This window comes from Lithobates pipiens, unplaced genomic scaffold (genome assembly GCF_037356315.1).
Source record: "Lithobates pipiens isolate NorthernLeopardFrog02 unplaced genomic scaffold, aLitPip1_a1.2 Scaffold_13, whole genome shotgun sequence".
Taxonomy (NCBI): Eukaryota; Metazoa; Chordata; class Amphibia; order Anura; family Ranidae; genus Lithobates; species Lithobates pipiens.
Window position 1 is genome coordinate 304,532,488 of NW_027507718.1, and position 26,192 is coordinate 304,558,679.

General features: G+C 42.0%; 1 protein-coding gene across 1 annotated transcript in view; it reads right to left on the reverse strand.

The window, feature by feature from the left end:
* Positions 1–26,192, reverse strand: part of ANKRD50 (ankyrin repeat domain containing 50) — a 102,392-nt gene that overhangs the window by 36,260 nt on the left and 39,940 nt on the right. Inside the window, exon 3 of the mRNA XM_077476877.1 lies at positions 21,890–22,119. Within this exon, the coding sequence (XP_077333003.1) occupies positions 21,890–22,119 (230 nt within the window). The remainder of the gene's footprint in view (positions 1–21,889; positions 22,120–26,192) is intronic.

Consider the following 26,192-nt stretch of genomic DNA (forward strand, 5'->3'; position numbering starts at 1 on the left):
TGACATTGCTTCCGTCATCCAATGTTATGGAGCAGGGGGCATCTTTCCCTCACTTGGCTACACATTTCAGAGAGGAGAGGACCTGATCAGCTCTGCCGCTACAGACGGCTCCGGTAAGTGGCAGAGACGACCGGAGAATGGCGGGTTGGGGGGGGGGAGCCAGGCACAAGAGAGCAGGGTCATGGGGGCTGATCCCTACTCTGTGTGTCTTAAGGATAGGCAGAGCAAGGCTCGGGACCAAGCATGCACGAGTGCCCCCCTAGCAAGAGGCTTTTGGAGGAAGGGGGGGGGGAGCCAAGAGTGCCAGCATGGAGGAGGATTGGGGCTGTCCTGTGCAAAACTATTGCAAAGAACAAGTATAGCATGTTAGTTATTTTAATAATAAAAAATAAATAAGACAAAACCAACAAAGCTTTACAATACTACACAGCTATAAATGTACACAGCTATTCTGAATCCTCCACTACAGCTAGCTAAGTGTATGTGCACATGCGCAGGAGTGACATGGGGCCATGAGCACGCTCTGCTTCTTCACAGAACACACTCTGCTTCTCCTGTGTGCGCACTGGAGACTCCGCTAGAGCGAGGTTCGTCCTTGCGACGCTGTCTGGCCAAGGGAAGTGTACAGGTGGGGAGAAAGTCTGGTGACATTATGACCCCGCCCACCGGGCACTGAATCCAAAGTTTTGCAGGGCTCCAAATAAAGAAGGGGGCGATATATCAAAAGGTAGCATACATGCAGGAAGCGTGTATATACAGTACCTAGAGATCAGCACTATGCCATTATTTTGGAAACCATGAGAGTGGGTTTACATTCACTTTAAGGTTCACATGAATAATAATCACATTTGACATCAGTCATTAGAACATGCGTCAGCATTAGCAAATTTACGTGATAAAAAAGGTTTTTTGTTTTAGACCATCTAGAGCATTGTGGGTGTTTCAGGGCACTGGAGACTACTAGTCTATTGTTTTCAATCAAATAAACCGTGTCTACAAGAAACAGCAAGAAATGACACAGGGATTAGAGCAGGGGTGCTCAACCTTTTGAAGAGGAAGGGCCACTTAAGTGACTTGGTATCCGGTCGTGGGTCACAATGAGTGGAGTGGGTGGATGGCAGGTCTGTGTCCACTCTACATTTTGAGAGTGGACACGGATGCAGCCCACAATACCTTTTAGCGGATTGTATTGGAGGTAGAACACAAGTCAGTTTATGTCTGCCGCTACTTAGAAATGAATGGAGGGTCCAATTGGTCAGACTGACCATGTGAAAGGGGTCCAAGGCTGCTTTCACACTGATGCACTGCGGTTTACCCGCACCACGTGTGCAATGCAGTGTACCTTTGGCTTTCCTTCAGTTTGCAATAGACTGCTGTTATATTCTACAGGTTTGGTGCACTTTCAGAAAGCTCACCAAACTCGCAGGTAATAGAAGTCTATGGTTCAGTGCAGGTAACCCACAGGTAAATTGCTCTGCACCTGCGGATCAGTTTGAAAGCAGCCCAGTAGCCACTGCAGAAAAGATATGCCCATATATACACTGTGATTTAACTGACCTTTAATAACAGTATTCTTTCTATTATCTCCCAGAGCAGGAGGTCGCGGGCCACATCAGAGGGCTCCGCGGGCCACATGTGGCCCCAGGGCCACTGGTTGGGCACCCCTGGATTAGAGTCTACAAATAACGAATAATAAGCCTGTCTCCGTGTAGTTATTAAAAACAATAAAACATTTGGAGAAATGAAAGCAGCACTAACCCATATACTGATGATCTATGAAATATCCCAGTAATGTGAGCAACTGCTGATCTCCTTAAACTCCCATTCAACATCTCCTTATGCTGCATCCCAAACACAGAAATGACACAAAGCACCTACTACAAAAGGTTAATGAATGAGCTTATCTTGGAGAAGAAGATCATACAACAGTACTTTCTTTGAAAGTTCCAGAACTCTTATGGGAAAATAAATAATTTTCTAAAGGAAATTCTGCACCTGGGATTAGAAAATCACAGGTAAGGATGTTTCGCAGTAAAATAAAGGGTACAGAAAAAAGGTGGTTGCACCTGGTACAACATCTGCTGCCTACAGAACTACCCAACATGAAGACCAAAGCTACCCTTATGACTAACTGGTGTGGCATTCACTATTTAAACCCTGCTGAATAATCTGGAAGGATTACATTTCACAAAGTTATACTTAACACATTTAAAAATAAACCACATGGGAAAATAAAATACTGCACTGGCAAGAGTTTCAAAAACATTGAAGGAAGGCGTTTCCATGTACAACACAACATTAACCCATTTACTTCTGTAGCACGTTCAACTAGGATAGAAATGTATCTAAACACTGCTGCAAAAAGTATGGTGCATTGGATTAATCTAGTGGACAATGCGGCGATGTATTGCCAACATTATATATATATTTATATTTGCTTGTCAGGTCAATAGTATATATATATATATATATATATATTATATAATTTTTATTTTTTTATGTCTATCTCCATCTAGTAGCTGGACCTCTGGACTATTTCCAGGCTAATCTTAAAGTAGAACTATAGGCAAAACTTTTTTTCTTGTTCTCTCATTTTGGACAGAGCAAACGAGGGCTAAAACCCATCAGTTTTTTTTTTCCCGCCATCTGTGTCCCATTGCAGTCATTTCCCTTCACTTCACTTCCTGTCCCATAGCCAAACAGGAAGTGAAAGGAAACCCCTGCAAATTGAGATTTTTTGGGGACCCCCATGTCACCAGAAATAGTGTCCCCACTGGAAGATTTCCCCTCCATTACCTTTCTAGGGACAGATCAAAATGTAGGATTTTCTTTTACTTTCAAGGATAATGGTAAACAGGACAAATAGAGAGGATGCCTTTAGCTATACTTTAAGGCCAGGTTCACACATGACTGGCAAGTTTCTGTTCACCAGTTCAGGATCAAACTTTTACCTGAATTGGAACCTGAACAGGATCCAAAAACACAAAAGGACCCTGTTCAAAACTGCACTGCGGCAGCCCCAGACCTGTGTGAACCGGCTCCATCGAGAGCTGGTCACATTCACGTTATGCAAATTGGATGCGGTTAAAAACACATCCAATTCGCACATACGTGAACCAAGCCTAAAAGGTGAAGGTGAATATATGAAAGGCATATATTTTTTGCAGATAAAAAAAAAAAAAAAAAAAAAAAAAAAACTTGCATGTATTTTTATTTTTTATGGAGTCTGCAGAGCATTGCACCCATGATCAGTAGATTGCATACGCAATGTCAGACTCCTGAAGAATCTCAACATAGCTGTGTGGGCAGACAGTTACTGGAAAACAGGAAGATCAGTGAACTACGACAGAGCTCACCAGCACCCTTGCAGTTCATTGAGAACTACAAGCTTTCTACCACGGTGGAAGACGCTAGTTGTAGTTCGCTGAGAAAGAATGATGCAAGGTGTGGGGGCCTGCTCTTTTTAAGTTGTGACAAGGGGAGAAGGCACAGGCAGGTGCTCTTTGGTAACACGTTACATGTTAAACCCTAAGTACGGTTGTAACATCAAATAAAAAACATGTAATCAAAGGTGAACTTAGAAGCTCATTGGTTACTTTGCAGAGATGCACCAAATTCTTCATGCTCCAGTTTTAGTAAATCCCCTCCCCCGTTGTAGTGTCTTCTGCATTAAAAAGCCTGCCTGTTTGCAATTTAATTCTGTGAGTGAAGTTCCAGTTTAAACATTTAAAGCAGAGTTGAACCCAAAAGTGGAACTCTTGCTTCTATGCTACCTCCCCACCCCCCCTTTCAGTGGGGAAGGGGAAACTACAACCGGTTTTTGACAGGTCTCTTTCCCCACTTTGGGGTCACGGCCCAATCTCCCAGAAGTTCGGCCCCCCTCCTTTCCCCACCACCGGACCAATTAGAAAGCGCAGCACGCTTCACGCATGGGCAGCAAGGAACCAGCTGTGAAGCCGAAAGGTTTCACTGCCGTGTTCCCTTACCAGGAATAGCGGCGGCAGCACCCAGAAGTAGATCCGAAGATCGGCTGGGGTGACGACATCCCGGGCTCCCTGGAAAGGTTAAGTGCCCTAGCATGAAAAGTCAGCAGCTGCAGTATTTGTGAATTTTTTTTTACCCAGTCTGGACCTCCACTTTAAGTTCACCTTTTCACAATAATGAAAAGGTGAACACCTTACAGCCATCACCATCACCCCCCCCCCACAGCTCCCCATTGCACATACCTTCATGGGTGATTAGCCGTTTTTGTGGAAAGGTGAACTTAAATTTTAAACTGGAACTCACAGAAAAAGAAAAATTGCAAACAGGCAGGCTTTATAAACGCAGAAGAGACATACAATGGGGAAGGGGATTTACTAAAACTGGAGCAACCAATCTGCTTCTAGGTATTTATTTTCAAAGCCTAAGGCCCCTTTCACACGAGGCGGTTTTCAGGCCTGAAAAAAACAGCCCCTTTCACTCCAGTGTGAAAGTCAGAAGGCTTTCACACTGGAGCGGTGCGCTGGCAGGACAGTGAAAAAAAGTCCTGCTAGCCGCATCTTTGGAGCGGTGTATTCACCGCTCCTACCCATTGAAATCAATGGGGCAGCGTGGCTATACCACTGGCAAAGCGCCGCTGCATCGCCGCTTTGCGGCGGTTTTAACTCTTCTTCGGCCACTAGAGGGGGTTAAAACCGCCCCGCTAGCCGCCGCATACCGCCGCCAAAAATATCGGCGCTTTACTGCCGACGCCCGCACCACCCCAGTGTGGAAGGGGCCTAACTGAAAAAGATGAAGTCGAAAGCTTATTGGTTACTATGCACAGCTGCAGCAGATTCTGCGTGCTCCAGTTTTAGCAAATTCCCCCCCCCCCCACCCCTCTATTGTATTAAATAATTCTTACCTGCATATTCACAATGTACACTGAGCTGCGCATGCATTGCTCAGTGAACAACTTTGGCATCTGAAAAGATTAAACAAACTCTCACATCATTCCAGGATGGCCATTCAAAATGGCTAAACCCAGAAGACAACCAGCCGAAGATGTCAGCACCTTACCAGCCATAATATATGTGGTGGCTGCATTCATTTTCTTACTTTAGGATTTTCTTTTCCCCTGGTGATTCCATTAGTAACACTCTTTCCTAGGATAACGCTCATGCGCTGTACTGAATCTATATAGAAACAGCACTGTCATTCCTGATTTAAACTGCAGAACACTTACCCTGGCTCCACAATATAGGAGAAGGTGTTCTGTAGTACAGAGAAGAAAACTGAAGCTGATAACACTACTTACGATTTCAATAGACTTCGGGTAGGACCCAGATACTTTACTTTTTTTGTACTTGCCCATTTGATTTTTATTGCTATATGTATCCCCTTTAAGAAAAGGACTCCCAATTTAATAAGGGACGCTAAAGGAGACAAGCACAGATCGCACCAAAAAGGAAACACACACACACACACACACACACACCCCAACAAAAAGCTGACAGAGGTTCTTCTACCCCTTCTCTGTGCACCCATGAAAGATTCGTGACCCTGGGGCCACAATAGGAAGTGAAAAAAAAAAAATCAAATGGCAATAAACGGACAGAGGATTGGGGCCCTGTTTGGGTTGGTTTTGCTTCAATTGAACTTTCAGAGGCTGGTAACGCTGAAACGACTACACATAACAGGGTCAGGAGGGCAACTGTATACAAAAAAGTATGCAGCTGCACTTATTCTTTAATTTTTACAAGGAGTATTTAAATATCACTTTAGCCCCTCCCTAGTCTATAAAAATTTTTTATTTTATAATATATATATTTATTATACACACACACACACACACACACACACACACACACACACACACACACACACACACACACACACACACACACACACTATTTACTAAAATATATACTATATTGAACAAATAACTCTACAAGTTGAAATGCAAATGTTTAGGAAAATGGAATCTAGTACCCGATAACGTTTATCAGTACGATAGAGGGATTACACCTTTAAGAGTTATCGAACATCGAGTTAACAGCTGTTTCTCATTACTACAGAGCCCTTTGTCTAAGCTTTCTTGGAACAAGCTGAGCATTAATCATTAGAAGCATTCCATATAAGCTAACCCTTTCAGTTTCACATCTTCCAATTCTATGTATTGGCTCATCCTGAGTCCAGTGACAAAGCCTGATACAGAGATACTTAAAGTAACTACTGCATTCAATAGGCTTTCTTAGAGGTCTCCTGTAGTCTACTATTAGAACCAGGTAGTTGATGAAATCATGTCCTTTTCACATATCACCCACCATACCTGTTCATTTTATATATCAGGCATTAGCCCTTTAGCCTTAGGAGTCTATGACATGTTTGTATTGAACAAGAAACACATTTTCATAACCTCAATGAACTGGTTAGATAACAGATGCTTCCTCCCACTGTCCCGGGAATCTTGTGGATCTCCCAGACTACAACAGGAACCATTGGACAATAAACATTTTAAAGGCAGATTCATTTCAGTAGTTGTGGTTGCTGGGAACACAAATCAAGTAACATTTTTTTTATACATTAATGGAAACACTCAGTTGCCATTCCAAAACCAAAAGATGGCATCGCATTCAATTGTAGATTTTCCATGGGAGGTTGAACAAATAACTGTATACAGCAACTAAGGATGCAATGCCTTTGTGATGCACTTGAGAGAAGCCTCTCAGATTAAAGAATCCACAGGGCGATTCAACCAATCAGTGTCCAGCCAACAGGTAACACTAACACTGTGTGGATTTGATCTTCAGGATCAAATCCACAGGTTGTGTCCCATGCTTCTAAGTGCTTTTAACCCTAGATATGAGGTTCAACCTGTTCCCTCTCCCTACAGTGGTAGCCAATCCTACAACAGATAGGAGGTCAAGCATTTGGAACGCCGTACTTCCACCCGACCTGTGCAAGATGTATTAGTCTGCCTCAGCCAGCACTACAGCATTGACCATGGCTACTGACGCATTTCATCAGGTGACTAAGGCCCGGTGGGATGAAATGTATCAGAGGATGCTGTCAGTGCAGTAGCGCTGGCTGAGGCTGTCTAATACATCGTGCACTGGTTGGGTGGGAGATCTGCAGTCACGAGCATCATCACTACCACTGGATGTCACATTCAAACCCCTACACCTGCTTGGAGTGGTGTTGTTTTTTGGGTAATGGATAAGAGGATCTGCAGCTTGTCTTGGCTGTAAGCACTTATCTGAAGCAAGCAACAGTAAATGAAATGCAGAGGGAGGGGAGATGTGTCAGCCTCTGCATCACAATAGAAAACATCAAAATGTTTAAAACTGAGAAAATGCACCATTTTAAAGCAGTGCTCCACCCAAAAGGGGAAGCTCCGCTTGTTTGCTTCCTCCCCCTACCACATTTAGCACCTTTTCAAGCACGGGGAGGGGGGTCCCCCGGAAGTTCAGCTTCCCTCCTCCTTCCCCTGACAAAGCCATTGACAAAGCTCAGTACATGATATTGTCAAGTGTCAGAATCTGAAGAAATCTCTGTGCGCAAGGGACAGCCAAAACACATTGGATACCCATGATCTTTGAGCTCTTCAGATCCCCGGAAAGGGACTTTCTGGCTTGTTATCAGCACTCAGGTCAAAAGCTTGCATCTGTGATTGTGTTGGGGTACATTAGTGTGTTATGGGATGGGCAGCTTATACATCTGAAAAAGCACCATCAACGCTGAAAGATAGGTCCAGGTTTCAGAGCAGCTAATGCTCCCATCCAGAGGATGTCTTTTTTTAGGGAAGGCCTTGCATATTGCAGCAAGACGATGCTAAACCGCATACTGCATCTATGACAACAGCATGGCTTCATAATAGAAGAGTCGGGGTGCTTAACTGGCCTGCCTACAGTCCAGACCTTTCACCAACTGTAAATAATTGGCACATCTTGAAAAGAAAAATATGACAAAGACCACCCAGAACTGTTGAGCAATTGGCATACGAGGCAAGAATTGGACAACATTTCTTTGACCTCTTTACCCTAAATTGGTATATTTTCTCAGTTTAAACATTTTATATGTTTTCTATTGTGAATAAAATATGGGTTTATGAAATTTAAAAAATCATTGGTTTCAGTCTTTACGTACAGCAGATTTTACAGTGCTCTGACTGAGTTGTACTAGCAGATTTAGACACACTAACAAATTGAAGTCAAACTCTGGCTCACACTGCAGTTACAGCAACAGTTTTTATTTTCCTTTTGGGATAAAGATTTTGGAAGGAAGGAAGGAAAACACATGACTCAATTCCCCCATCCACACACTGGATGTGGATGAGGAATCCATTGACTTGTATTATGAGGGCAGGGAAACTTCCGACGTCAGAATACAACGATCAGCGCCGCTAGATTAGCAGATCAATTTCTATACAACCTCCCTAAACATACATGGATTGAAATTCATCCAGTCCCTGCTGAACTGGCTGAGTTTCTCTCCATGTATGGCCAGATTTACTGGCTGAATTAAATAAAAATGAAAATAAAGCGCCTAATAAAGAAATCTAATACAGCCACCACTTTTAAGAACTGGTAAGCTGCAATATAATAAATGTGCATTTTAGGGTTTAATACCATTCTAACTGACATCATTCGCAGATTGAAGTTCATCCCTTTGATTTACAGATGAATAAAAGAACATTACTTTGTATCTCTCTATTTTGGGTCTGAACAGCGTTGATAAATGCTGAGTCAGATGGTTCTTTTTTTTTGACAGCTGCTAGAAGCTACTGAATGAACACAGCAACTCCTGGCTTCATTTTCAGAGCTGCGAATTATCAGCAATAGGGAAGTCCAGAGTACTTTGATTACTTTATTTTTGTGTAGCGCCTCCAGTGTCCCCAACTGGTTAATTAAAAAAATAAACATTACAAATGTTTTCAGTGTTAAAACAAGATTAAAATAAAACAACATCTAAGCCTAGTCTAGAGCCAACCACAGACATTAGGCGATTTTCTTTTTCTTTATTTAACTTGGAGTGGTTCTAAAAAATAAAAAAAAATAAAAATAAAAAAGGATCTCTCAATCATAATAAATACATTCTAACATTAAGCCCTGGTTCACACTGATGCGAATTCGGATACATTCCAGAATGCATAGAATCGCATGACACGTGAAAAACACAAATTTCTGTGGAAACCATTAACATACATGCAGTGCGATTCTGATGCAATAAAAAAAAAAAAAAGAAGGATGCTGTGCAAGTTTAGTGCAGTGCAATTTGTAGCTACATAGATGTGAATGGACATCCCATGCAGATTGCTTATCTGTCCTAAGATTACATACCGGTACTTCCAGTACATTTTCGGGAAGAGGGAGAGACCAAGTTTTATTCTAGCTGAAGTTAGGAGCTGATTGGCTACCACACAAATGCACCAGAGTTTGCACTCTACATTGTTAGTAAATCAACCCCATGGTCTATAGCTCTAAAATTCTTGAAGCACATTACATGTCAGATCTTAAAATCCTGTGCTTTATCTGTAGCACTTACTGTAGTCAATGTTTTGCTGAGCGTGTGACATCACAGTGGGAGTGAGCAACGTAACCAGGTGCACTTAACCAAAATGATGATTTTTCACTTGAAACAAAGCATGCTAATGATCTCTAATTCTTTCAATACCTACTGAGAACTTTCACCTCTTCCCATCAAAATCCAGATGTTTGAAAAAGCAGGTTAAAGACAATATATTACTGTATAGGTTTTTTTTTTTTTTTGGCTGCAGCACAAGAAATACCAGCATAACACTATTCAGCAATTTATGCTTTTAGAAAAATGAAACTTTTAAATTTTTAACTGAACGTGACCCTGTTACCACAGGTCATTTACAAACAAAATTATAAAGGAACATTTACTGTACTTACCTTTCTGCTGGCCCATGTTTTAAAGGCTAACCCCACCTTTTGCCTCGTTACACCCATATTCAACCCATACAACTGGTCAAATGCCTGCAGCAGCTGAACATCAGTGAAGGTGAGTTTCCAGATACAGGGCACCAGAAAGGGAAGTATAGTGCCTATTTTATAAGACAGCAGTCTTTTACCTTTAAGAGCTTGTGTGGGTCTGGTCCACATCGGACTGCGGATGTTTTTGTGCATTTCGATTTCAACAGGCTGCCAAACCCACAGGGAATGCAGGACAGATGTGACTTAAAACCTGTATGGCACCATGCAATTTGGTGGCCGCAAATGTGGTGTGTTTGCTAGATGGAGTTATAACTGAACACATGTGCAGCACCATGGCAGTGGCAGATCAAACAGAGGATAAGGTGACAGCTTCTTTGGTTGAAAAGGATAGGAGGGTTTAGTTCTGCTTTACATAGAACTGAGGACACTTTAGTTGGTTACCTTAAGCTCTCCACGCCGACTGTACGCAAAATATGCAGCCTCGGCTTGAAGAGGTTGTACCGGAGTGTAACTGTACAATTTTTTCAGGAGTCAGCTATTATCCCAAAGAGCGGGAGGGGATGTCCCACCTCCCCACTCCCCTCCCATCGCTTTTGGCGGCTCTCCCGTCCCATCAGGAGGCTCAAGCCAAGAACGAAGTATCGGCTTCGATCAAGTCTCAGATCTAGTAACCCGGAAGCAATGTCATGACATCACTTCCAGTTTACTCAGCTGCCAATGGCGCCGATTTTAAAAAATCCCTAGTATTCCAAAACGCCAATTTTGGCGTTTTCAATTCTTTTACATGCAAAAGGAGGCATTTGGGGGTCTTATATACCCCAGATGCCTCCATAAAAACTACCTGTCACTGACTAATTACTGTCACAAGGGATGTTTAAATTCCTTTGACAGCAATAAAAATGATCAGAAGTACTTCCTTTTTAAATGACAGTGTAAAAATAAAAAATAAATAAATAGAAAATTTAAGGGCCCTGTCCCTCCATGCACACACGCAGAAGCAAACTCATAAGGAAGTTTTGCCCCCAAATGTAAACGGTGTTCAATCCACACGTGAGGTATGGCTGCGATCGTTAGAGCGAGAATAATTCTAGCACAGGACCTCCTCTGTACCTCTAAACTGGTAACATGTAGAAATTTTGAAAGCGTTGGCTATGGAGATTTTTAAGTACCATAGTTTGTCGCCATTCCTTGAGTGTGCTCAATTTCAAAGCATGACATATTAAGTATCCATTTACTAGGCGTAACATCCTCTTATATTATACAAAAAAAAAAAAATGGGATACATTTTTTTTTTTGACTATGGGTATACAGGCTTGTCGTGCATTGGAATGGAATCCAATAGATCTCAATGGAGGAAACAGGAACACAAACTGACCACACTAGCACAGTTCTTCTATCTTTTTTAGGCTAGGTTCACACTATTGCGATGCGGGAACGCCGCGAATCCGCGGCGTTTTCCCGCATCGCTCACCTCCCGCCGGCAGTTCACACTGCCCTATGCGGACGGCTGGGGGTGTCAATGTTATGTTAATGACACCCCCAGATCCGTCGGCATATCGCAGTGCGATCTGCCGACTCGCACAGGAATCGGATCGCATGGTGTGAACCCCCATGCGATCCGATTCCGTTGCGGACCCAAAAAAGGGTCCTGTGCGAGTTTGCTGCGGGACAGCTGCGAGTTCAGCCATACTATCTGTATGGCTGAACTCGCAGTGCTACGGAGATCGGATGTGATTTGCTGTGCGAATCACATCCGGTTCTCCCCCCGCAGCGGTGTGAACCCAGCCTTAATCCTCATCCACACTGGACGTTATAAAAACGCCAGTAGCGTTACCTGTAGAAAGCTGTAGCTGTAGAATGAGTTTTGCAGGGTTTTTGCAGTAGCATTTTTAAACGCCTTTTAAGCAAAACTTTACACCCACAAAAGCCTATGGCTCAAAAACGCTGATAATTGCGAAACAGCAATGTTTTTTTAAGTGTCTAAGCTTTTATCAGTGTTAGAGGGTTTTTACAGCTGAAAAACTCTTAAACCCCACTAGTTCTTGTTTTTTTCCAGCCAGAAAACACCCCTGCAAGAAAAAACGCAGATAACAGCCCATGTGTACATAGACACATAGGATAACATGCTGGGGAGTTTATTGTCTTCATTAAAAAAAACAAAAAAACACCTGAAGCCAAAAACGGCTGCTGTAAAAACATCCAGTGTGCATGAGGCATTAAGGTCAGAAACAGGAAAGGCTTCTTAATCTATGGGTTTGCATGATCCCTGAGCTTTTATTGTACATAAAAGTTTTTACCTCAATAAAAGGATCTCATAAAATGCAATAAGTCAGTAGATACCATGTTTTATAATGTAGGTTAACGTACTCGTTAAAATAAATGAATGCAGCCGCAGGACAATCCTCTCTCTACCAGACATTTATCATAGGTCAGATTTTAAACATTATACTTAGTATATACGGTACAGATACATTTAAAAAAAAGACAACTGCCCATGAGAATATAAACATTTTTCATGCAATGTTTGCCATCATACTTTTCTGGGAAAAAATAAAATGATCTAAAAAAGAACCCTACTTTTCCCAATACAAAAAAGAGGCAGCTGCTACATTACTTCTTGAAATTTAAAGTTATGAAAAATAACCTTACCATATAAATTAGCACCTGCAATAATTATCCTAACCACTTGCTTACTGGGCACTTAAACCCCCCTCCTGCCCAGAGCAATTTTCAGCTTTCAGCGCTGATGCACTTTGAATGACAATTGCACGGGCATACAACACTGTACCCAAATGAAATTTTTATCATTTTTTTTCCCACAAATAAAGCTTTTTTTTGGTGGTATTTAATTACAGCTGGGAGTTTTATTTTTTGCTAAACAAACAAAAAAAGATGCAAAATAAAAAAAACATGTTTAATAGTTTGTTATAAAATTTTGCAAACAGGTCATTTTTCTCCTTCATTGAAGTGCGCTGATGAGGCAGCACTGATAGGCTGCACTGATGGGCACTGATAGGCATAGTTAAGGTGGCACCGAGAGGCACAGATAAGGTAGTACTGATGGGCACAGATAAGATGGCACGGATGGGTGGCACTAAGGGGCATTGATAGGTGGCACTGATGGGCACCGGTAGATGACACTGATGGGCACGGATATGTGGCACTGGGGTGCAGCACCGTTGTTGAGGCAGATTGTGGGCACTGATGGGTGGCACTGTGGGCACTGCTGGGTGGCACTGACGGGGGGCACTTATTTATTGATGGGTGGCACTGGCAGGGGGCAGGTGGGCACTGGCAGGGCTGGCCGTGATCGGGACATCAGGTGATCGTTTTTTTTTTCTCCTCACGCTGACAATAGCCGATTACCGGCTCTGTTGTATCACATGATCAGCTGTCATTGGCTGACAGCTGATCATGCGGTAAGGGGTCAGGATCGACCCCTTGCTTGGATCGGTGATCAGGCGAGTCTCAGACTCGTCGATCACAGAGCGCGCAGGGGGCGCGCAGGCCACTCGTGCATGGGACGACGTCAATAGACTTAGTCCCGGCAAAGGAGGTTCTCGCTGTAGCCATCATTTGGCTATAGCGCGGATCTCAACTGGTTAAACTCCAAAAAAAATATCAGCAGCCACCCCCTTCCAATATGCAAAGTTCTAGGTGTTCCATATACTTCTAGAACTTCCCCAGAAAACTAAATTCTAATTTGTGCAATTGGCTAAGGTTTGGATATCAGATTAAAAGGCACCCCCTGCAGCTGGAGTTTCTAAAATACATCAACACTGAAGGGATGCAGATGATGCTCCTTTACTTATGCAAGCCATAGATTATGCAATTTTCTTTCCTATAGCCATGGGTGAAAAAAAGAAAACAAAAAGACTGTTTGGGACTTCACTGCAAAGTATATTCCCATGGGCAATAAGTTTAAAAAATATAAAAATGAAGGAACACTAGTGTCATTTAAAATGTTACAAAGAATTTAACAGAATATGTAAAAAAGGAAATCAAGGATGGAAAAATTCAAAACGAACGACAGATTGCAAAAGATAGGACAAACCCCAAAAAATTCTTCAAATATATTAATAGTAAAAAGGTCAAGTCTGAGCATGTAGGTCCTTTATAAAATAAATAATCTAGAGTGGGTGACTGGGGACAAAGAGAAGGCTAATTTATTAAATACTTTCTTCAGCTCTGTGTATACAAAAGAGCATGGAGGAGCTCATGTCCATAATGGGGGTGGTAGTGACACAGCCCCAAATGATCCGCAATGGCTCAAAAGTGATATGGTCCAGAAATATTTAGACAGAATAAAGGTGGATAAAGTACCTGGCCCTGATGGCATTCACCCACGGATCCTAAAAGAATTGAGCTCTGCAATTTCAGAGCCATTGTATCTAATTTGTAGGGACTCATTAATGACGGGAATAGTACCACTGGATTGGAGCAGGGCGAACGTGGGGCCTATATTTAAAAAGGGAACAAAGTCTTTACCAAGTAACTATAGACCTGTTAGTTTAACTTCTATAGCCGGGAAGATACTGGAGAGATTAATAAAAGACCACATAGATGAGTTCTTGCTGGAAAAAAACACTTTAAGCAACAGACAGCATGGATTCATGAAAGACAGAAGTTGTCAGACAAACCTGATTTCTTTTTATGAGGTGGTAAGTAAAACCTTGGACAGAGGGGTGCCGGTGGACGTGGTATACTTGGATTTTGCAAAAGCATTCAACACAGTTCCCCACACAGGGCTCATGTGTAAGGTAAAGTCTACAGGTTTGGAAATATCAGTTTGTAAATGGATAGAAAACTGGCTAAAAGACAGAATTCAGAGAGTAGCGATGAATGATTCTTACTCTGAATGGTCTAAGGTTATCAGTGGTTTACCCCAAGGTTCAGTGCAGGGACCCTTACTTTTTAACATCTTTATAAATGAAATTGGGTCTGGGATCAAAAGTATCATTTCCGTGTTTGCAGATGACACCAAGATATGCAGTGGAATAACGTCCTTACAGGATGTCTCCAATTTACAAGCCGACCTCAATGCTCTATCTAATTGGGCGACTATGTGGCAGATGAGGTTTAATGTTGAGAAATGTAAAGTTATGCACTTAGGGGCTAAGAATATGCATGCATCATACATGCTAGGGGGAGTACAACTGAGGGAATCCATAGTGGAGAAGGATCTGGGGTTTTTGGTAGATCATAAGCTCAATAATAACATGCAATGCCAAGCTGCCGTTTCCAAAGCGAGCAAAGTCCTTTCCTGTATTAAGAGGTATGGACTCCAGAGAGAGAGAGAGATAATTTTGCCCCTGTTCAAATCATTAGTAAGACCTCACCTGGAGTATGCAGTTCAGTTTTGGGTGCCAGGTCTCAAAAAAAGATATCGTGGAACTGGAGAAAGCGCAGATAAGGGCAACCAAACTGATAAGAGGCATGGAGGAGCTCAGCTATGAGGAAATATTAGAGGAACTGAATTCATTCACTCTTGAGAAGAGGAGAATAATGCCGCATACACACGACCGGACTTTGAGGGACTAGGTCCGACTGTCTTTCCGACTGACTTTCGGCAGAGTTCCGATGGACTTTCCGAATGAACGGACTTGGCCACACACAATCACACCAAAGTCCGACCGATTCGAACGTGATGACGTATGACCGGACTAGAATAAGGAAGTTCATAGCCAGTAGCCAATAGCTTCCCTAGCGTTGGTTTTTGTCCATCGGACTAGCATACACACGAATGGATTTCTCGGTCCGGCGGAAAAAATTAAAACATGTTTTATTTCTAAAGTCCACCGGATTTTTGACAAGCAAAGGTCTGATGGAGCCCACACACGATCGAATTGTCCGGACTCGTTCTGTCGGACCTTTGCTGTCAAAAAGTCCGATCCTGTGTACGCGGCATAAGAGGGGATATGTTCAACATGTTCAAATATATAAGGGGTCCATATAGTGAACTTGGTGTTGAGTTATTCTCTGTACGGTCAACCCAGAGGACACGGGGGCACTCTTTACGTCTAGATAAAAAGAGATTTCATCTTCAAATACGGAAAGGTTTCTTCACAGTATGAGCTGTGAAAATGTGGAATAGACTCCCGCCAGAGGTGGTTCTGGCCAGCTCAGTACATTGCTTTAAGAAAGGCCTGGATTCTTTCCTGAATGTACATAATATAACTGGGTACTAACATTTATAGGTAAAGTTGATCCAGGGAAAATCTGATTGCCTCTCGGGGGATCAGGAAGGAATTTTTTCCCCTGCTGTAGCAAATTGGAGCATGCTCTGCTGGGTTTTTTTTTTTTTTTGCCTTCCTCTGGATCAACTGTGGGCATAAAATTGGGTATATTGGATTGTACGATATTTTCAATTTATTTATTGTTTTTAAGGTTGAACTGGATGGACTTGATAATAAGATAAAAAGATGTGATGCTGAAGGCAGAGCCTCCCATTCCCCAGTTTGAAGCAGGACATTAGAATGCAGGAAAGTATCTGCAAACAAAAAAAGGTTAGCCACAACCCTAGCTAGATACATTACAGTTGATCTGGAGGGGAGGTTTTCCTTTTCTCTTTCAGCAAATATGGACTTCCAGTAAAAACCCCTAGGTACCTGGTCCCTTTTGGATCCTTTCATTTTGTGCAGCCAGTTCTCAAACAATTTAAAGGCAGTCAAATCATTATTTGCATCTAAAGTCCAGTATTTATTTATTTTTTTTATTAAGCGAGGTTCTTTAAAGGGTAAAAGGATGACAGCAGCAGCCTCTATGCAAAGTTGTATTGACAAGATATATATAGCAAACAAAGCTCTGCAAAGCTCCTGTATTGAAGTACACATACAAACAGCAAACGCATGTAAAGAGATGGGACTAACAGAGGAACTTCAAAATGGGAAGAGTTAAGTATAATGGCAAAATGTGCACAAACCTTCATTCTCAAATGTCAAACGAAAGGACCCTCTCCAGGATGATGATGAAAAACAAACAAACACACACACACACACACACACACACACACACACACACACACACACACACACACACACAGAAATTTGGGTCTTTCAAAAGACTTGCAGCACAATGATGTGTAACTGTAATGCTGGCCATGGACTGTTTGAATCTTGGCCGGTTCAGCAGGAACCGATAGATTCTAACAGTGTATGGGCAGGCTAAATGTACCAAGTTGATCGATCAAACAACTTGGGTACAACCAGCCTGCCAGATTTCACTTGCGATTATCGCTAGCAGATGGTATAGCCGCATGCAAAAATAACAGTCTTCTGGTGGGGACAGCCTTCTTGGCCTCCCCTTGCCGGGAAAACACAATGGCTCGGCAGGAAGGATTCCCACATCAACCCTGCATTGATGGGAGAATCAAGGGAATTTCTTTGCTGCAACCAGCAGCGAAGCAGCAAAGAAATTTGCACTGTGCGTGGCCTGCTTTAGTGTTCTAGCATAGAGCTCTTAATCTGTAACAATATAATCCAATAGACACAAACAGGTTTTCTATATCCCAGTCTACATTTTTAGAAGGACTGAAAATGGCATGGATGACTTGGACATCTCAGATAAACCTTTACCCCGCAAAGCTTTTCCCACCGTTGTCTCCTTATCTGCTCATAGCATTTACTATGCACATGTTAGCTTTATGACTACTTTCAGCACTTTCATTCCCTCACATAATCAGCAGGGTGACCTTTGGCCACCGCAGAAAGTAACCAGCAAAGCAGAGCCTCCGGCAATTTCACAAACAGCAAAGGGTCTTTCACTGAACTCTGGGGCTGCTTTGTTAAACTTACATAGTTAGCATAGCTCTGCAGAAAACATAAATTATCCGTTTATTTGCAGGCTGGACTGTCAGTGAAATGAAGACAGAGGAAAACAGCTGATGCTGATAAAAATAAAAAATAAAATAAAAAATAAAACTACAAGGTTTAAAATCTGTGGAAAAGATAAAAGGTTTAGAGCATGTTTAGCAGAGATTAAATGCAAATAAAATGCTATTCTATTCATTGTTTATTTTAAGGTGAAAACTTTCTTTCACAGTCTTGTTAATGAATACAAATGTATTTCTATAAACAGACCCAACAGACCTAGAGCATCTAATTATTCAATGATGGGGGCAGCATGTTTCTAATTTTTTCCAGCTTTTACTACCAAGGAACTCTGCTATCACTGTGACAGTATGGCTCAGTGCTTTGAAATTATGGTTTATAATGTCATGGTCCTTGTATCATTTTAATTATAGAGATTTTTGTTCTCCTTAAAGTAGCTCAAGGTTTTTTTTTTTACCTTCATGCATTCTATGAATGCGATGGGTGCAGAGCCAGTAAGGAGGACTATAGTGGCACGAGCAGTGGAAAGAGGAAGCTGTAGCTAGGAGGGATGGCAGGGCCCAAAGAGGTGGTACTGGAATCAGTAGCCACGTGGGACAGCTAGCACTAGGACTACCATTTTTTGCTACACCATAAGGGGCCGCAGTCGCTGCATGAGCCAGTGTCAGGCCTGAAATTCAGTGCTAGCTGGTCCTGAGAGTTGTAGTTCTACAAGCAAGTTTGTGCTTCCTATCTGCAATCAAGTGGACATCCCATAAGTACCCTATCCCCATTCAAATTAATTCCCCATATAAAAGAAAACCCCACAAAAACAAAGTACAAGGACTATTTGACTGTTGGATGTCTGGGAATTTGTGTGCCTGGCTGTGCAGGGTGAGCGACAGACCACAACTACCAGCAGCCCCTACAGGGTTAACGCTACAATTACTTTAAGTTTGCCTTGGTTTCTGCCACATCCCTGAGTTATTAACATGGGCACTTTTACAGTGTACTGACACTAGGTGTATGAACCATGGCTGAACACAGTTTACTCCCAAAGACCAATTTGTTTGAGTAGTGTTATTACAGCATGCCGTGTCCCGGACCACTTGGAAGAGGTGGTCTAGGGTATGGTCCAGTTGGATTCCAGCACAGTATGTTTATATGTGATTGCTAACTGTACCCGAGCACAGAACTGTCATAGATCACCACGGAGCACTCACAGAACATGAAAGCACAGATCACTGTTATCTGGCTGGCAGAGGTGATGACGGAGGTGTACTTGGGCCAAGTACAATGTGAACACAGACAAGCAGGGGAGTGGAGACAATCATACTTGGGCAAGGTACAAGGCAACTGTGCCTTATGCGAGCACACCTTAAGGCTGGGTTCACACTGCTGCGGTGTACGAGATCGGATGTGATTCACACCACACTGCAGTGCAAATCACATGCGATCTCTGTGCGATGCAATTTCAGCCATACAGATAGTATGGCTGAATTCGCATTGCATCCGGCCCAAACTCGTACAGGACCCTTTTTTTGGTCCGCAGCAGAATCGGATCGCATGGGTGTTCACACCATGCGATCCGATTCCTGTCTGAGTTTGCAGATCGCACTGCAATATGCAAACTGATCTGGGGGTGTCATTAACGTTTCACTGACACGCAGTAGATTCGCAGCGGTGTGAACCCAGCCTAAAACGTTACTAAACCCCGGACCCTGCATTCACTATATCTGATCTCTCTCAGTGCACAGAACATAGAAATGCAATTATTTTAGTAAATATAAATGGCTAAATACCTTTTCTCATCAGCAGTATATAGAAGTCTTGTGACTTTGATCAGTGTCTGGTTAAAGTTTGTAGGAGGAGTTTTAATTCTACTATGACTGTCCTATGAGGCTGCAGGACCCCCAGCCCTCAGTCTGGACAGTGCCGATTGACTCTGTGCTAAATACATGAACCCTTCCCCCCAAAAAAATAAAAAATAAAAAAAAAGAAGGAACTGGCAATACACACCAAACTGAGCATGTGCAGAGTCCTTCCTAGGGTTCTGTTCTATCAGCAGATGGATTGGGAACAGTGGACAAAAGGGAAGGAAGAGAGAAGACAGGATCAAAAAGCCTTTTTACACAATTCAGAAGATTAACCACTTAGGTTCCACAGTGAGTATAACAAGCATGCTTTACTGCATATACGCACTGACATTACTGGTGTGTGTGTTTTTTTTTTTTCCTCAAACAATAAGAATTTATTGAGCATAGAAAGAAATTGTACATGCATGGTCCATACTGGTGAGGGTTTAGTAACACTTTATTCATTTGAAGACCAAGGCACTTTTTGCTTACATGTAATAATCTGTATTTTTGCTAGAAAATTATGTAAAACCCTGAAACATTATATCTAATTTTTTTTTTAAACCAGAGGCCCTAGAGAATTGGTGGGTGTAGTATTTGCACAGCGGTTTTTCAAACACACAAAAAAAAAAAAAAACACTTTTTAAAATTTGAATGCAGAAAAACACAATATAATACCCAATTGTTTGGTAAAATGTAAAACATGATGTTACGAGTAAATAGATACCAAACATGTCACACTTTAAAATTGCGCACACCCGTGCAATGGTGACAAACTAAGTAAGTTTTACTATCCATAAAAGACCCTTTAAAAGCCTTTACAGTTTACCACTTTAGATTTACACAGGAGGTCTGGGGGCTAGAATTACTGCCCATGATCTGCCATTTGCAGTGATACCTCACATGTGGGGGATAATCCGTTTTGTGCGAGCAATCCCTCCTCTTCCCTTAAAGCATTTGATTACACCAAGATTGGTATGATCAGATGCATTTTATTTTTAAAAATGGTGCAGTTTACATTCAGGGAAACTTGTCTATAGCACAGAGGCAATACTGGTCTGGTCATTTAGCCGGCTGGTCGAACGGGTCTCCCAGTGGGATGAGAGAACCTGAGAAAGTCGCAGAAGGTGGCGGGGAGCGGATGTCCCTCCTGCTGCTTGTAAAAGGAATGCGGCAGCTAGTTAGCCGATAGGATTGCTCTTACAAGAGCTAACCGTCAGCTGTAAAAAAAAAAAAAAAACAATAACGGGATGATGCCTGTATAGTGATAGGTATTAAGGGATTATAGCCCACAGCAAGAGTTAACTGCTGCACAGAATATGCTAAACAGTCTAAATACCTATAATTCATAAAGTCCAAAAAAAGTCCATAGGCTATGGTAAACCTCAACTGCGGCTGTCCCCAGAATATGTCAGTTCTATATGAGAAGATAAAAAGAAAGAGGGCAAGCACAAACTAAGCGCCATATTATAATCCAATTTATTTGCAAATGGTCATTAAAAACCTCACAGGACAATATAGAGGCACTCACATCAGATAAGAGGAGCACTGCCACTCAGACTTTTATTGTTGGGCCCGCCAGTGGATAATAAGATGGAAGCCAGAATGCCAGGTAGGCACCAGGAAGTCTCCAGGGCCAACGTGGAGTGCATGCATGGGTGGATGTGACATCACAGAAAGGACAGGTCGGTGTAAGACAACAGGCTACATGCTCGGAGCCTCAGCTCCTTCTACAGGCCTGGCTCCTGCTGCCTTGTCTCAGCCAATGAGGGGGCAGAAACCTGGGACAGCTTCTGCTCTTATGCACATCGCTGGATTGGGATTGGGCTCAAGTGAGTATAAGGGAGTCTAAGGGGGGAGCTGCACACTGAAGGTTTTTTATCTTCATGCATTGAATGCAAAAAACATTCAGCCTTTACAACCATTTTAAAAGGTGAAAAGGTTTGGGGATATACGTGGATGAAGGGCAAGAACCCCACCACCACCATCACCAGCTAGAAAAATAGGTTTGTATGTGCGAGTTTGCTTCAGGGTCACTTCAACACAAGAAAAAAAAAAAAAAAAAAAAAAAAGCCTTCAGGATTCCCGTTATAAATTGCTTTCCAATCCTGAGCTACACTGCGAATGACCTATAGTTATAATCAAATTAGTGATCTAAAGCCATTACCATCTCAACTGGGTGATCTCAGGAGGACACAAATCACCCAATGAAACAAACAATAGAGGGACACAAGAAAGTGAAGATGAATTAATTAGTTTCGTTGCACAGACACCAAAAAAAAAAAAAGAAAAGTTTAACACAAACCTGTAAACATTTTAGTGACGGTTCTGCTCTGCTTGCGGGCTGAACATATTAGAAGGAGCCAGGGAGGAAAGAACTCGTGATGACTTGCTAAAAGATCTGCTATGGTTCCAGATAATCCAGATGGCCTGTGTTCTCCTTCAGTTACGTTGCATCCTTCATCAACAGAATCGACAACCATCAAAAGACTTTGAGGAGGCGATTTCATGGCCAGCAGAGGGAGAAGAACACACCTAAAACCAGAAAATTCATTATTGTTATTGTCACAATTCCTTGTCATGTAGAAAATATCTCATCAGCAACCAGATAACGTAATGGGGCATTTACATAAGCATTCGCCTTCGTTTCCTGGCAGGGCGCATGTGGCTGGAAGCCTTGTGTCAAATTTATGAAAATGCTGCAAGATTTTCACTAAGTACTACCAACAAATTCATGTAGTTCCCATTTATGACACTTACTGTACAGCGCAAAGCCTCATACACACTAAGAGAATATTGGACGAATGATCGTCCATTTCTTTTTTGCATGATAGTCTTATATTGAAAACCAATAGATTATCAAAGTTACGAAAATTCCTGTATGACCGAATATTTTCAGAAGGGATGGAATGTGTTGTATTGTAATGCATTCTTTAATTTCCAAGTATGAGTGGTCTTCAGATAATTTTTTTTTACAGTACTGATTAAACAAAATTAATTTGTGGTATCGTAGGAGAAAAAAAGGTTTGCGTTTGTCTCTTTGGATAATTTTGCATGAACTGTTGTGATCGGCTCTTGAACGCTGTATACTAATGATTCGATTATTATACGATCGCTTCAAAAGCAGTATTTTTTGTCCAATTTTCTCATTGTTTGAAGGAAAAAAATAAAATAAAATAAAAGAATGCATCAACAAGAAGATTAAAGTAGGAATACAATGCGCACAATCGCACATGTAATGACATCTTCGATTAAAAGCAGAAAAAAAAAAAACTCAAAAATGTATTATATTACAACTTACCAATCATTACATAAGTGACTGCCCTTTCACGCTGCTCTGAAGCAAAATCGTGGTAAAAAAGCATATTTTTTTATTGCGATTTTGCCGTGTTTTATATGCATTTCCTGTGTGTTTCTGGGATACCTGCACCTGTAAAAAATGGACACGACTCAAAAACACACCTAAAAAATGCAAATCATGGTGAATTGTCACCACTACTTTGCCGCAATTTCCATTCATTTCAATGGGAAGCTGCGTTTTTTTGGTGCGGTTTTCAATACCGCACCAAAGATGCAGCATGCAAGACTTTTCAAAAACGCACTGCACCCACAGCGCAGTGGTGTGAAAAGTCCCATAGGATTGGGAAACATTTTACTTGCATTTTTTTGCAGAGTAAAAATGCAGGAAAAAACGTATCGGTGTGAAAGGGGCCTACATTTTCGTTTTTTGGTCTTTCCCCTCCGTTTTAACATGGTGATCTGGTCAGTGCCCCCGCTCTGGATAAAGGAGCAACAGACACCTCTGGACAGCAGCATTGTCAATCTGGGGAGAAGGGACTGGTAAATGTACTAGCAGATTTAGATATACTGATGTACTGAAGTCAGATTCCAGCTAACACTAGAAGCAGATATAGCAACAGTGTTTCCCCTTTTGGGATAAAGGTTTTATATAAACAAAATCTGATCATTGTAAGCACCCCCACCAGTGGTAAATGGTTTGTCCCTCCCTTGAACTATTAAGAATTGGTAAACTGTTTAATAATGCTTTAACTGGGTTAAATAACACTTTTTAACCAGTAATTTTAGTCCTTTTTCCAGTCCAGTGAATATATTAAATGACAAATAAGGTTCCAGTGAGGTAAAACAAATTAGGAGGAATACAAGATTATCACAAGCATCCTACTACACAATTATGTACATACGCCGTTGAAAGACGCACATATATTAGAACAGTTTTACGTGCCAAAGAATTTTGTTCAGCCAGTTTTGCATACAAGCGCCCCAGCCGGATCCTCAATAGAGGTTACGTACCGCTCAAGGAAAACATCCCCCTGCTGCTCTGCTGTTTCTGCACATGTGACATGTGCCAACCCTGCATGCATCAGGAACATGTAGAAAAAGGAAAAAGTCTGGGTGGCCACACTGCTTCAATTACCTTTCTTACAAATATTAAAAACAACAACAATGCATACAGCAAATGAAGAAAATACAGACCAGCTAAGCTGGACTGATCTGTGTTTTCTTATCCATTTGAGGTATGGATTGTCATTTTTAATATTTGTAACCAGGGCTTTTATTCTCAGAAAGTAGGTGCAGGAACTCGACCACACCGTGTCTGCATCCGCCATACACCCCAGGCACCTACATCTCCCTTGTTCCCATTCTGCACTCAGAGGGAGCTGCTCAGGAGATACGATCTGTGGGAGGCATTGGGAGACAAGCTATCACTGGTACACACAGAAGCCGGACTCCTGTGTTTACAAGTGATAGTGGTGAGCAGGGAGAAGAGGGCCTGAGTCAGAGGTGGTGGAACTGAGTTCCACCAAGTTCCAGCTGAAAAAAAGCCCTGTTTGTAACCAATAAAAGTGAATTAAGCAGAGTGCGGCCCTCCACACTTTCTATACAGCAAGATCCTCAACCTCCACTGTAGCAGCAGCACAGCTTAGTCAGAATTCACTTGAGTTTGACTACATTTTAAAAGAGCAGCAGCAGACTGACCTCCTATCCACACATCCACGGTCAGCACATGTGCATGTACCACACGCGACTCATTTTACAGGAGGCGGGTATCAAGACAAATTCAGGTACTTGCACATGTTTAAAAAGACATGCAGAAGAACTTGAAAGTGCCAGTTGCCTGGCTGCTATACATGAGCTCTGATTTCTGGAGCTCCTGACTGAAAACAAGCATGACTCAATTTAACAAGCTGCAGTTGAAGGAGAAGTATGGCTAAAGATATTTTTGTCTGTACTTCTCCTATGGGTCACAGGCGTGCACATAGCGCTGCACTCCTATCACCAGTTTTCAGTCAACGGTGGGCTCAAGTCCGCTGTGGGCTAACATCACTCGGGCGGCCCTGGAAGGATCACAATTTTACAACTTGGATCCACCCAGATGCCTGGACCGTCACTTGGCTCAGCCTCTCAGCGACCAAGGCAGCAGCTCCTGCCCCCTCAACAGCCCGGTGCTCCAGTGAGTGCAGGAGGGACAGAACAGAGAGCAGTGACTGACAGTCACCGGCTCTCTGCAGACTGAATACTGAGCGATCAGCAGTTTGATTGCTCAGTTCTCGGTGTGGAGCCAGCAGGGACAGATGCAGATGGGATCGGTGCTGCAGCCATCTAGGCGAGTGTGATGGATAGAGTTCTGCTTTACAAGGAATTCTAAGAAAATTAAATAATGCCAAGTTCAAGTGTTTACACTAATTCAATTTAATTATTTGAAATCACCAACTGTATTTATTAGGATTATTCTTTGCTATCCACCTAGAGTTTAGCTGTTAAACTAGCAATCCCAAGTATTAGGGTAACTAAAACCTGATATTTCCAACCCAGGGCGAGCATATATTGTATATACTAAATAGGAAAACTGAAGCAGGATTACATACAAAAAAAAATGGTTTTATGTACAAAAGGTCAGCTAAAGTGCCTGCTTCTCAAAGCCATACTTGTTACTTATGAATATTATATATACACTCCTATGGATATGTCAGTATCATTTCAAAATCACACTGTGAGATATACAATTCCGCTACAAAACTGCTCTGTACAAGTCAATGGAGCCTTGTATTAATGTTAGCTTCAACACACCTTCGTGAGAGGTTCATAGGTACAATTGATATGTCTCTTGAGCTTTATCCTTGCCTAATAAAAATAATTACAGGGTTACGCAGAGAATAAATTATAGAAGAAGAATAAACTATATGACCTTGAAACATAAAAAAAATAAAATAAAAAAAAGTGCACAAAATGACAAGGATAAGGTCATGTTCATCTGTGGTTTGATTTTAGAAATAGAAAAAAACAGTACTTCAGACAGATTCAATTCACAATATAGCCAACTGTGCATCTCAAAATATGGTAGATGTGACAGGCGTATCAAGGGTCATTACACGGCTAACAGGTACAGATGGCCCACATTTTGTGAAGCTCCCGGTTAGGTTTAATGCTGCATGTTCACAAAGACAAAAAAACATTTTCAGAACAGAATTCTAGCTGTACTTTCAAAATGACGTTAATTCTGGCCATACAATTTTCAAACTATTTCAAGCAAGCTTGCAAAATCTATCAGAGCCGGTTCACACGGGAATGTGGCATGCGTGCATTGC